This window comes from Myotis daubentonii, chromosome X (genome assembly GCF_963259705.1).
Source record: "Myotis daubentonii chromosome X, mMyoDau2.1, whole genome shotgun sequence".
Lineage (NCBI taxonomy): Eukaryota > Metazoa > Chordata > Mammalia > Chiroptera > Vespertilionidae > Myotis > Myotis daubentonii.
In genome coordinates, this window is record NC_081861.1 from 85,170,872 (window position 1) to 85,185,073 (window position 14,202).

Below are 14,202 nucleotides of genomic sequence, written 5' to 3' on the forward strand. Positions count from 1 at the left end.
GTAATCTCATTTTTGCCCCTGGTAAGATGGATGAATAAAATACTTAAATGATTTCCCACACTTACTAATAAGTTTTACCACAATCAAGATGAAAGAAAGCCCTAACCGGTTTGGCTCAGCGTGTAGAGCATTGGCCTGCAGACTGAAGGGTCCCAGGTTCAATTCCAGTCAAGGGCATGTACCTTGGTTATGGGCACATTCCCAGTAGGGGGTGTGCAGTAGGAAGCTAATTTATGTTTCTCTCTCACTGATGTTTCTAACTCTCTATCCTTTCCCTTCCTCTCTGTAAAATATATATATATATTAAAAAGGAAAGACAGTCAGACAAGGATTCCTTTTGGTCTTCCTTTCTTTATTTCTTTTTTTTTTTTTCCTGAGGCTTGAACAGCTTCTGGCTTTGCTGTGAATTTTTAGGTTTCTGAATTTTTTCAGTCTGTCTTCTCTCAGAAGAGAGTAGTTCTCACATTCTTGGCTCAGTACTAAGGAGTCCGATTTCTTAATGAAGATTCTTAGAAAGTACATTACTTTTCTTACCCTAATTATGAAGAATTAAAGTTCAGTTGACTCAGTGGCAAGGGGGAGGCCTACAGAACATATGGTTTTGATTTGCATTTTTTTCATTTAAACTTTTGATTTTAGGATGACTATAGTTCAACATAAAGTTATAATAAGTAATACAGAGAGATCTTATATAGCCATTACCCAGTTTCCCTCAACATCACAGTCAAGATACTGACATTGATATAACCTATCAATTTTATTCAGATTTCCTCAATTTTCATTTGTGTGTGTGCTTATATATTTATTTCTATGCCAGTTTACCACATGTGTAGCTTTGTGTATCTACCAAACAGCCAAGTTACAGAACAGTTCCATCATCACAAAATCCCTAATGTTCTTTTATAATGATACCCACTTCCCTCCTGCCATGCCCACCCCTAACTTCTAGCAACCACTAATCTGTTCTCCATACCTATTATTTTATCATTTTAAGAATGTCATATAAATGAAATTTTATAGTGTGTATCTTTTGAGACTGTCTTTTTGTAACTCAGCATACTTTTCTACAGATCTAAGTTGTTGTGTATATCGATAGTCATTCCTTTTTACTGCTGAGTAGTATTCTATGGTATGGATATATCACAGTTAATTTAATCATCCACTTCTTGAAGGACATCTAAGTAGTTTCCAGTGGGTTACTATCTATTTATATAAAAACCCTGGGTGTAACAGCATGACCGAGGCTCGACCAAATGGAAGGAGGTCAGTCCTGCAGGGGTTGTCTTGGAAACAGCTGCACCCTCCCTGAGCTGTTTCCCATGAGGGTGGTGAGGTTTCAGGCAGGAACCCGCCCTCAGAGTGTGGACACACTAAGTCCTGGGTCCTCTTAGCCACAGCTGCGCCCTCCCTGAGCTGTTTCTGGTAAGGGCGAGGTTTAAGGCAGGAACCTGCCCTCGGAGCATGGATGCGTACCTTTATAAAGTTTTAATACATTATGTTAGAGGTCGTGGTAGTACTGTTTTACCCACAGCGTCTACAGGAATTGCTGCAAATTTACTTCTCGATGGAAGCACCTTTCATTCCCAATATAAATTACCCATTCCACTAAATGAAACTTGTATTTCTAGCCTCAAAATTAACAGTGAGGTTGCTAAAACTATTAAAAAGGCCCAACTTCTCATTATTGATGAATGCACCATGGCACCCAGTCATGCTATAAACACCATAGACAGATTACTAAGAGAAATTTGAATGTTGAATTTGGTGGGAAAGTTCTCCTTCTTGGAGGAGATTTTTGACAATGTCTCAGTATTGTACCACATGCTATGTGATCGGCCATAGTACAAATGAGTTTAAAGTACTGCAATGTTTGGGAATGTTTCAGAAAGTTGTCTCTTACAACAAATATGAGATCAGATGATTCTGCTTATAGTGAATGGTTAGTAAAACTTGGAGATGGCAAATGATAGCAGTTTTCATTTAGGAATGGATATTATTGAAATCTCCTGTGAAATGATTTGTAATGGATCTATTATTGAAGCTATCTTTGGAAATACGATATCTATAGATAATATTAAAAATATATCTAAACCTGCAATTCTTTGTCCAAAAAATGAGCATGTTCAAAAAGTAAATGAAGAAATTTTGGATATACTCGATGGAGATTTTCACATATATTTGAGTGATGATTCTGTTGATTCCACAGATGATGCTGAAAAGGAAAATTTTCCCATCGAGTTTCTTAATAGTATTACTCCTTTGGGAATGCTGTGTCATAAATTAAAATTGAAAGTAGGTGCAACCATCATACTATTGAGAAATCTTAATAGTAAATGGGGTCTTTGTAATGGTACCAGTTTTATTATCAAAAGATTACAACCTAACATTATCAAAGCTGAAGTATTAACAGAATCTGCAGAGGGAGAGGTTGTTCTGATTCCAATAATTGATTTGGCCCCATCTGACAGTGGCCTTCCATTTAAATTGATTCAAAAACAGTTTTCCGTGATGCCAGCATTTGTGATAACTATTAATAAATCACAAGGACAAACTCTAGACAGAGCAGGCATATTAGTACCTGAACCCGTTTTCGCACATGGTCAGTTATATGTTGCTTTCTCTCGAGTTCAAAGAGCATGTGATGTTAAAGTTAAAGTTCTAAATACTTCAGCACAAGAGAAATTAGTAAAGCACTCTGAAAGTGTTTTCACTCTTATTTTGATGTTCAGGGTGATAGTAGAATAAGTTTAATCACTTTATCAGTCATTGTTTGCATCACTGTTGTTTTTATATCATGTGTTTGTCTTTTTTATATTATGCCTCTGTGGTTATATCCTTTTGCTACTGCTTATTTATTAATAAAAATATATATTATTTTTATATACATTTTACCAATTTCCTTTCATCTTTCACACTTCTATTATAGAGAAAGAGCAAACAGCAATATTAATATATTTCCGCTAATTAATTCCCTTTTAATGTGCATGAATTTCATGCACCGGGCTACTAGTTATAAATAAAGATGATACAAATATTTGTGGACTGATTTTTATGTGCATATAATCTTTTATTTCTCTAATATAAATGCCCACAAGTGCAATTGCTAGGTTGTATGGCAGTTATATATTTAGTCTTTTAAGAAACTGCCAAACTATTTTCCAGATTGACTACACCATTTTACATTTCCACCAGCAATGTTTTAGTGAATTAGTTTTTCCACATTGAATTTTAGTGATGTGAATTATAATTGGTGGCTGGTAGCCCAATGTGAATCAAGCATTACTGCTTACTTTCCCCTTCTTAGTCACTTATGAGAGCCTTAGGACATCTAGGACAGACAGGAAGCAGTACCTTATGAGGCTATCTTCAGTGACATCTTTATCCCTGCCTCATACCCCAAACTGTATGAATGTTCAGTGATGGTCCAGTCCTCAATGCATCACAGGCACTCATTATCTATTAACTGACCAAATGTGTGTTACACAACTCCTCTCAAATTCTTTTTAATTTAATGTTAAAAGTTATATGTAAATGCCTTCTTAGAGTTTCCAGCCTCTCTTTTCTCATACATAAGACATTTTTTAAACCACTAAGTGATAACATAGTTGAATGGGAATAGATTCTCACATTTAAATCACCAAGTAAATGTTGTACAAACATGGGCTACAAAATAACAAAACAAGCATTTTCACTTTTTATATGTCTTCTCTTGGCCAGATGGAATTATCTACTGATATTGGCCTTCAATACAAAGGAGAGCTGACAGTTGTTCTACGATATATTCCCCCAGATGAATACCTGATGTTCCCACCAGGACAACTTCAAGGTAAAGTAAAAATAAATGCCTTTAATCAAGAACATTTTGTTCTAGAAGTGTGAGAATAGGGATCAGAGATTCTTTGGACTATGTTACTTTTGCATTACACACATGAAATGTAAAGGGTTAGGTGTCACTGGCTTTTGAGGAGAGTTGAGATGTACTATATATGGAGAACGGTATGGGATTCTAAGTTCATACATAGAAACCAGTCTTAATGGCAACATTTGTTTCTGTGAAGTCCCAGAGATATAGGATCTTCCCGGGGGGGGGGGGTTGTCTGCAGAGAGGGGAGGTATAGATAGCTGCTGTATGGCGTAATGACATTCACAGCTACCCAGCAAGTCTTGAGGAAGTGCTGATCTAGAACACAGAATATAAAGGAAAAATCCAGATGGAATCAACTTTTAAATCCTTCTTGCTTTTCTCCTTCCATCAACTCCTATAGGCAGTCTCCTCTATCCTTCCATTCATTATCACCCTCTTCATTGTGACCCTGTGTAAGTAACTTACTATATCTCGGCCTCAGTTTCCTTACTTTATAAGGACATTGCAAGGATTAAATACAGTGGGGCCTTGACTTACGAGTTTAATTCGTTCCGTGACGGAGCTCATAACTCAAATTACTCATATGTCAAATCAAAAAGTGAACGAGTGAGACACGTGATGCTGGGCTGATGTTGTGGCGTTCACTGTGACGTTCGCTGCGCCAACTAGCGGTGGGGTATCTGAAGCTGGCTCATAACCCGAATTTTAGCTCACAACTCCAAGCAAAAAGTCAGCCGAGAGACAGCTCCTATCTCAAAAAACTCGTTAGTTGGGACACTCGTAAGTCAAGGCCCCACTGTAGGTTCATTTATGAAACTGCTTAAAACTGTACTAAATAAAGGTGGTGGTGGTTATTATTCATGTTGAGCACATTTCATTATAATAGAAAATAGAGGCCTAGTGCACGAATTCTTGCACTGGTGCGATCCCTTGGTCTGTCTGGTGATTGAGGCCTATTGGGGGGCCAGCCAGGGTGAGGGGCCATGGGAGGTTGGCCAGCTGGGGGGAGTGGCCACAGAAGGTTGGCTGGTGGGGAGGGTGGAGAGGCCATGGGAGGTTGGCCAGCAAGTGGGAAGGGCCACAGGAGGTTGGCCAGCAAGGGGGAAGGGCCACAGGAGGGGCTGCAAGAGTTTGGCCGGCCAGGAGGAGGGGTCAATAGAGGTTGGCTGACCAGCCCCCAATTCGGGTTCGATCGGAGGGTCAGCCAGCCAGGGGGCTGGGCCATGGGAGGTTGGCTGGCTGGGGGCAGGGGCCATGGGAGGTTGAATGTGGGAGTTCACTGACCACCAGGGGGCAGCTCCTTCATTGAGTGTCTTCCCCCTGGTGGTCAGTGCACGTCATAGTGACTGGTCGACCAGTCGTTCCAGTCATTCTGGTCGTTTGGTCTTAACAGTCGCTTAGGCTTTAATATATATAGATGGGATGTAGAAAGAGTGTTCTTTCACTCAAAAATATAATTGTGCCTGGGCTATAGCCCTTATAAAGAATTGGCCCCGCATGGAGATGACAATTTACAAGACTAAAATTTCAAAGAAGAGAGTTATGGACTTTTCTCTTTTAGAGTCTTGATGCTTGTGTGTGGTTTTCATTGTAGTTATTTTCCAATGAGAGCAGGAAAGTGGCTCAGGCAACTCTCAGGATCATTTGCATTTTATTCTTTTATAGTCTGTGAAAAGATACTTTGCAGGGTAGTACTTAAAGTTTTAAATTTATTTGTTTATTTTTCCCAACAAACACAAATGAAAGACCTATCTAGAAGAAATCCAACAGAGTAAAAATAAATTAAATCAATACATGGAAAAATATACAATAATATTAAGATATCTGTTCCATACTTAAGTCTGCAATCTGAAATATTATTATTATTAATGTGAAACTGTAGTTTTGGAAAATTCAATATTTGTGGTCACTGTATCAAAATACAATCCACCTTAGCTTAAATTCATATATAGTTGGAAAGTGATACAGAACCTCAAATGAAGTTTGCCCCCAAAGAAGATCATGTATCTTTCTGGGGGATTTCCTCGCAAACCCTGGAAGGCCTTAGAATCATAGCATACAATTTATTTCCCCTCCCCAGCATTATGGAGATGAAATTGATAAAAATACTGTCTGACCTCACTTATATGTGAAATCTAAAAAAAGTCAAACTCATAGGAGCAGAGTGTAAACCAGTGGTAATCCGGGGCTTGGGCAAGGGGAGAATGGGGAGAAGTTGCTCAAAGGGTACACACTTTCACTTTAGGGCAGAATAAGTTCTGGAGATCTAATGTACAGCATGGTATCTATACCTAGTGGTATTATATTGTATATTTGAAATTGGCTAAAAGAGTAAATCTTAAGTGTTCTCACCAAACCTAATAAAAAGGTAACTATGTGTTAAGGTCTGATTCAATTAGTAAATGAAATAAATCTTAGTATTTTTTAGTAAATTTTTAAATGGAACTCATGATCTATCTCCCTCCTCCTCCTCCCCTTCTTCTTCTCCTTCTCCTTCTCCTCCTCCTCCTCCTCCTCCTCCTCCTCCTCCTCCTCCTCCTCCTCCTCCTCCTTCTTCTTCTTCTTCTTCTTCTTCTTCTTCTTCTTCTTCTTCTTCTTCTTCTTCTTCTTCTTCTTCTCCCTCCTTTTCTCTCTCTCTCTCCCTTTCATTTTGATAGCTCACACAGGAAAGAAGACCTTTAAAAGGGGAAAGAAGAAACCACCTGTACTCTCTGGAGGAATACTAGAAGTGCTCATCAAAGAGGCAAAGAATTTGACAGTGGTGAAGTCAGGAGGCACTTCAGATAGCTTTGTGAAGGGGTAATTTTGTGTTAGGTCATTTTAGATGATACCTCATGGGAAATGAAATTATCTGTGATACATGAGACAGCGATATGTTCTTATTTGAAATGTACAAGGAAAAAGTTACCCTGAAATGCTGACTCTTCTATATAAAACTATATGAGTATAGAGGGAATTACTTTTTCTAGCTTTCAGCCTGCTTCCAGAATATTTCAGGAATTCCCACCACTTTCACTCTCATGACTGGTAAATTTTCATGGGCAATTTATTTTTTGAAGGAGGGGAAAGTATGATTTTCTATGTTTAATATAATTTTATTGTGATTTATTATCATTTTGTGCTGGAAATATGCAACAACAACAAAAATATTAGATGCTTGAGGTGTTGCTCCCTTGGGTAAAATAGTAAAAAGTGGATTTCTCAGAGCATCCTCTCCAGAGATACCCACTGCACAGTGCTTTGGAGAAGATCTGTGATGCCTGCTAGAAATTTGTGCTCACTTTATGGAGCACAGGGAAGTTTCTTGAGGGAATACAAGCCATTTAAATGGACAGTTTTGCCAATTCTAGGCAACCCAAACAATAAATATCTCTTGATTTTTATATGAGCATTTTTTCCATATTTAGAGGAACTAGAATCAGAAGGCTAACTTTTATTCATTCAAGCAAGCACTTATATGCACATGTACCAAGAAGTTAGTACTGCAGTATCAGAAATAAGATATAGTCCTTGTGTTCATGGAGTGCCATAAAAGACATGAGGCCAAACAGGTTGCCATGAGGTTAATTTTTAAATCATATGGTAGTATTATTCCTCTCCTCAATTCTTCTTTGAAAAGTATAATTTTTCCTACAAGAAAACGAGGCAAACCTTTACCCTCACACCTTCTAACTTTGATAAAAGCAATAAAAAGTAAAGTAATAGAGCATGATGGCTGGCAGGATGGGAGTGAGGGTGAGAGTGTGAATGAGTAAAGGAGTGAGAGGGGAATGTGTGAATGTACATGGTTTGTGTGTTTGTCTATGAGGGACAGTTAGATTTCACAGGAGTCTCAGAGGCTGCCAGATCAGACTCTCCTGGACAAAGAGCCCCTGTTATTGCCACAGGCACTTCCTGGAAGGCCATGGCGATGGCATGGAAACCATGCCATCTTAAAGGGGGAGAGTAGTGGTGGCTAGTATTACAGCTCCACCACCAACCAGACTGGCATTGGACACTACCCTAGACCCACTGCACCTGTGCAGTGAGTAGCATACCAGCAGGACCTAGAAAGAGACCCTCTCCGTGGGTTCTAGGATCCCCACAGTGAGTCATAGAGTCACTGGCCACCCTGGTGCAGGCTCCAGGACTGTGCAGTGAGTTGCATGCCAGTGGGACCTTGCAGGTAACTCTTGCTTTAGGAGCTAGAACCCTGAGCACATCCACAACAGCTTGCATGGCAAGGTTGGGGTGAGCCACATAGTCAGACAACCTGTAAGGAGACTCCATCCACAAATGGGACAATAACATTCAAGTCCCAACTGCATCAGGAGAACCCAAATGACTCAAGTAGGGGGATTTCCTAGAACACCCAGCTCAGGAGATAGAGACTGTACCACTGGGTCCCACAAAACACCTACTACATAAGCGTACCTCCAAAAAAGCTGGGTGACATAGCAATTTGATCTAAGACATGGAAACAAATACAAAGGGATAGCAAAAAAAATGGGAGACAAAGAAACGATCCACAAAGGAAAGACATAAGGAGGAATCATGAGAAAAGGAACTAAATGAAATGTAGGCAAATAATTTGTGAGGTAAAGAATTCAAAGTAATGGTTATAAAGATGCTAAAACATCTGTCTGAGAATTACAAGCAACTGAATGAAAATTATAAGGAGCTGAGTGGGAAATAAACCAAAATGGATAAGAATCAAGGAGAAATGAAGAATGACATAACTGTAATAAAGGACACCCTGGAACGTTTCATCAGTAGACTATATGAAGCTGAGGAACAAATCAGTGAGTTAGAAGACAGGGTAGGAAAAAAAACACTCAGAGCAGCAATTGGAAAAATATTAAAGCAGGAGGAATATAAAAAACTTATACAACCTAACAAATGGAAGACAAACAATCCAATTAAAAAATGGTCAAAGGACCTAAATAGACACTTTTACAAAGTGAACACACAGAGAGCCAAGAGACATATGAAAAAATACTCAAAGTCACTGATCGTCAGAGAAATGCAAATTAAAATGACAATGAGGCATCACCTCACACCTTTCAGGATGGCTACCATCAACAAATGACAAGTGCTAGCAAGAATGTTGGGAAAAGAAGACCCTAGTACACTGCTGGTGGGAAAGCAGACTGGTGCAACCATTATGGAAAACAATCTGCAGTTTCCTCAAAAAATTAAATACAGAACTGTCATCTGACCCAGTGATCCCACTTCTAGAAATATATTCTAAGGAACCCAAAACACCAATCAGAAAGATGTATGCACCCCTATGTATCAAGTATCACATGATCTCACTCACATGTGGAATCTAATGAACAAAATAAACTGATGAATGGAGTGGACCCAAAGACATGCAAACATGGAACAGAGTGCAGAATCTCGAAGGGAAGGTGTGTTGTGGGGGAGGGGGGAGTTGGTGGTTGGGAGGTAATCAACCAAAGACCTTGTATGCATATATGCATAACCCATGGACACAGACAGTAGGGTGGTGAAAGCCTGGGGCCAAGGGTGGGGGCGGGCTAGAGGGCATCAATGGGGGAAAATGGGACATACATAATACTTTCAACAATAAAGACTTTAAAAAGTAAAAAGAAAAAGGAAGAGGAGAGTTTAAGGAAGCTTCCAGACAACATCAAAGCAACATCTGCATAATAGGGGTCTCAGAAGGAGAAGAAGCTGAGCAAGGAATAGAAAACCTGCTTTAAGAAATAATGACAGAGAGGGAGATTAGAACCAAGATGGCGGCATAGGTTAACGCCGGAGTTTGCTGCTTTGAACAACTACTTCAAAAGTGAAACCAAAAGACGGAAGGGACATCACCCAGAACCACAGGAACGCTGGCTGAGTGGAAGTCCTACAACTAGGAGGAAAGAGAAACGCACACGGACACTCAGAGGAGGCGCAGTGCTGAAGTCAAATCCTGAGGTGCGGAGTGCGTGGAGCGGGCTGGCAGCGGAGGGCGCGGTTGGCGTTTTCAATCGGGAGGGAGTCGCAGACTCTGAGCTCCAGATCCGGGCGAGTCTTTAGGGACCCAGACTCAAACGGGAGAAACGGGACTGTCTGGCTTCAGTCAGAGCGAGTGCAGCTTTCTCTCCGAGCTTTGCAGCGGGTGCTGGGACTCAGAGAGGCAGAGCCCCTTGGGACAGGACTGAGAGCCGCCATAACTGCTCTCTCCGGCCCACCCTGTTGATCCTGTGCGACCCGCCCTGCCCAAGCCCTGCACAGAGGCATTTGCCGGATAGCCTCAGGCAAAGGCTAGATTAGCACCTCCCTAGAGGACAGAAGTTCTCTCACTGCTGACACAGCTGATTCTCATAGCCACTTGGCCTGGAGGTCAAACCCTCCCTGGAATTAGCTACAACAATCAAGATTTAACTATAAGACTGCGAACAAAGACCACTAGGGGGTGCACCAAGGAAGCATAACAAAATGTGGAGACAAAGAAACAGGACAAAATTGTCAAAGGAAGATATAGAGTTCAGAACCACACTTTTAAGGTCTCTCAAGAACTGTTTAGAAGCTGCCGATAAACTTAATGAGATCTACACGAAAACTAATAAGACCCTCGATCTTATATTGGGGAACCAACTAGAAACTAAGCATACACGGACTGAAATAACGAATATTATACAGACGCCTGACAGCAGACCAGAGGAGCGCAAGAATCAAGTCAATGATTTGAAATGCGAGGAAGCAAAAAACATCCAACCGGAAAAGCAAAATGAAAAAAGAATCCAAAAATGCGAGGATAGTGTAAGGAGCCTCTGGGACAGCTTGAAGCGTACCAACATCAGAATTATAGGGGTGCCAGAAGATGAGAGAGAGCAAGATATTGAAAACCTATTTGAAGAAATAATGACAGAAAACTTCCCCCACCTGGTGAAAGAAATGGACTTACAGGTCCAAGAAGCGCGGAGAACCCCAAACAAAAGGAATCCAAAGAGGACCACACCAAGACACATCATAATTAAAATGCCAAGAGCAAAAGATAAAGAAAGAATCTTAAAAACAGCAAGAGAAAGAAACTCAATTACCTACAAGGGAATACCCATACGACTGTCAGCTGATTTCTCAACAGAAACTTTGCAGGCCAGAAGGGAGTGGCAAGAAATATTCAAAGTGATGAATACCAAGAACCTACAACCAAGATTACTTTATCCAGCAAAGCTATCATTCAGAATTGAAGGTCAGATAAAGAGCTTCACAGATAAGGAAAAGCTAAAGGAGTTCATCACCACCAAACCAGGATTATATGAAATGCTGAAAGGTATCCTTTAAGAAGAGGAAGAGGAAGAAAAAGGTAAAGATACAAATTATGAACAACAAATATGCATCTATCAACAAGTGAATCTAAGAATCAAGTGAATAAATAATCTGATGAACAGAATGAACTGTTGATTATAATAGAATCAGGGACATAGAAAGGGAATGGACTGACTATTCTTGGGGGGGAAAGGGGTGTGGGAGATGTGGGAAGAGACTGGACAAAAATCGTGCACCTATGGATGAGGACAGTGGGTGGGGAGTGAGGGCGGAGGGTGGGGCGGGAACTGGGAGGAGGGAAGTTATGGGGGGGGGAAAAGAGGAACAAATGTAATAATCTGAACAATAAAGATTTAATTAAAAAATAATAATAATAAAAAAGAAATAATGACAGAAAATTTTCCTGACTTTGGGAAGAAAAAATTCACACAAGACCAGGAAGCACAGAGAGTCTCAAACAAGATGAACCTCAAAAGACCCATACCAAGACACATCATAATTAAATTGGCAAATGTTAAAGACAAAGAAAGAATCTTAAAGGCTGCAAAAGAGAAACACTAAGTTGCCTACAAGGGATATCCCATTAGACTATCAACTGATTTCTCAATAGAAATGTATCAGGCCAGAGGGAGTGGCATAAAGTATACAAAGTAATGAGAAGCAAGGGACTGAATCCAAGATTACTTTATCCAACAAGGCTATCATTCAAAATTGAAGGTGAAATCAGGAGCTTCACAGAATAAAAAAGGTTAAAGGAATTTATTATAACGAAGCCAGCAATGCAAGAAATCTTAAAGGCACTATTGTACGAAGAAGAAATAGAGAGGGAGGAACACAGGCATAAAGAATAAAAATGGCTACAAACAAGTACCTACCAATAATAACCTTAAACATAAATGTATTAAGTGTTCCAATAAAAAGACATAGGATAGCTAAATGGATAAGAAAACATGACTCTTGTTGTCTACAAGAGACCCACCTCAGAACAAAGGATTCACACAAATTGAAAGTGAAGGAATGGAAAAGGTTTTTCAGGTGAATGGCAAAAAAAAAAAAAAAAAAAGGCTGGGGTAGCAATACTTATATATGACAAAATAGACCTCAAAGTGAAGGCTATAATGAGATAATTAAGGCCACTTCATAATACTAAAGGGATCAATACAAGAAAAGGCTATAACTCTGATAAACATATGCACCCAATACAGGAGCATCAAAATACATTAAAAAAAAAAAAACTTCTGGAAGATATCAAGGGATAGATTGATGGCAACACAAAATCATAATAGGGGACTTTAATACCTCATTGACATCATTGGATAAATCTAGACAAAATCATCAAGGAAACAGCAATCCTAAATGACTCACTAGATCAGATGAAACTGACAACTTCAGAACATTTCACCTCAAAGCCATGGAATATACATTCTTCTCAAGTGCATATGGGATATTTTCAAAGACAGACTACATGTTAAGACACAGGACAAGTCTGTACAAATTCAAGAAGATTTAAATCATATCAAGCATCTTCTCAGATCACAATGACATAAAATTAGAATCAACTACAATAAAAAACAAACATATGGAGGCTAAATAGAATGCTATTAAACAATGAATGAGTTGCAAATGAGAACAGAGAAGAAAAAAAACCTCCTGGGAACAAATAACAATGAAAACACAACAATCCAAAATCTATGAGACACAGTGAAAGCATTGCTGAGATGAAGGTAGGCATTACCTCAAGAAACAAGAAAAACTTGTAGTAAGTTATCTAACCCTACAACATAAAGAATAAGAAAGAGAGCAACAAGAAAAGCCCAGAGTAAGTAGAAGGAATAAATTAGAAAGATCATTTTCCTGGCCTGTTTGGCTCAGTGGATAGAGCATTGGACTGTGGACCGAAAGGTCCCAGGTTCGATTCTGGTCAAGGGCATGTGCCTCTGTTGCAGGCTCCTCCCTGGCCCAGTCCCTGATCAGGTCTCATGCAGGAGGCAACTAATCATTGTGTTTCTCTCAAATCATTATTTCTCTCTGTCTTTATCTCTTCCACTCTCTCTAAAAATCAATGAAAAAATATGCTTGAGTGAGAATTTAAAATAAGAAATAATAAAGATCAGAGTGGAAATAAATAACATAGAAATAAAAAATACAAAAGATCAATAAAACCAAGAGTTGGTTCTTCAAAAAGATAAACAAGATTGATGAACCTCTAGCCAGACTCACCAAGAAACAGAGAGGACCCAAATTAACAAAATCAGAAATAAAAGAGGTGAAGTAATAACTGACCCCACAGAAATACAAAGGATTGTAAAAAAAAAAAAAAAAAAAACACAAACTATGAACAACTCTACTCCAATAAACTGGACAACCTTGATGAAATGGCCATATTCCTAGAAAAATAAAATCTTCCAAAATTCAATCAAGAAGAATCAGAAAACTTACTCGGCTGATAACTATTGATGAAATTGAAGGAGTAATACAAGAATTTCCAGCAAAGGAAAGCTCTGGTCTGGACAGCTTCACAGGGGCATTTTACCAAACATGCAAAGAAAAACTAACACCTATCCTCCTCAAACTATTACTAAAATTCAAGAGGAAGGAAGACTTCCAAGCTCGTTCTCTGAGGCCAGCATTATCCTAGCCCCCAAACCAGATAAAGACACGGCAAAGAGCGGGAATTACAGGCCAATATCCCTGATGAATATAGATGCTAAAATCAACAAAATTTTAGCAAATTGCATCCAGCAATACATTAAAAAAAGATCATACAACCATGACCAAGTGGGATTTATTCCTGAGAAGCAAGGTCGGTACAATATCTGCAAATCAATAAATTTGATACAGCACATTAAATGCTTGCAGGAAAAAAATCACATGATCACATCATTGATGCTTAAAAAAGCATTTGAGAAAATCTAACACCCTTTCTTTTTCTATTTTTTTAAATTAATCTTTATTGTTGAGATTATTACAGATGTCCCTCTTTTGTCCCCCCCATAGCTCCCCTCCACCCAGTTTCCACCCCACCCCAGGCCCTTGCCACCCTATTTTCTGTGTCCATAGGTAATGCATACATG

General features: G+C 39.3%; 1 protein-coding gene across 1 annotated transcript in view; it reads left to right on the plus strand.

Annotated features, from left to right (window-relative positions):
- The window catches only part of SYTL5 (synaptotagmin like 5), a 442,905-nt gene that overhangs the window by 412,155 nt on the left and 16,548 nt on the right, over nt 1-14,202 (plus strand). The window contains exons 15-16 of the mRNA XM_059678890.1: nt 3,718-3,826; nt 6,523-6,664. Of these exons, the coding sequence (XP_059534873.1) occupies nt 3,718-3,826; nt 6,523-6,664 (251 nt within the window). The remainder of the gene's footprint in view (nt 1-3,717; nt 3,827-6,522; nt 6,665-14,202) is intronic.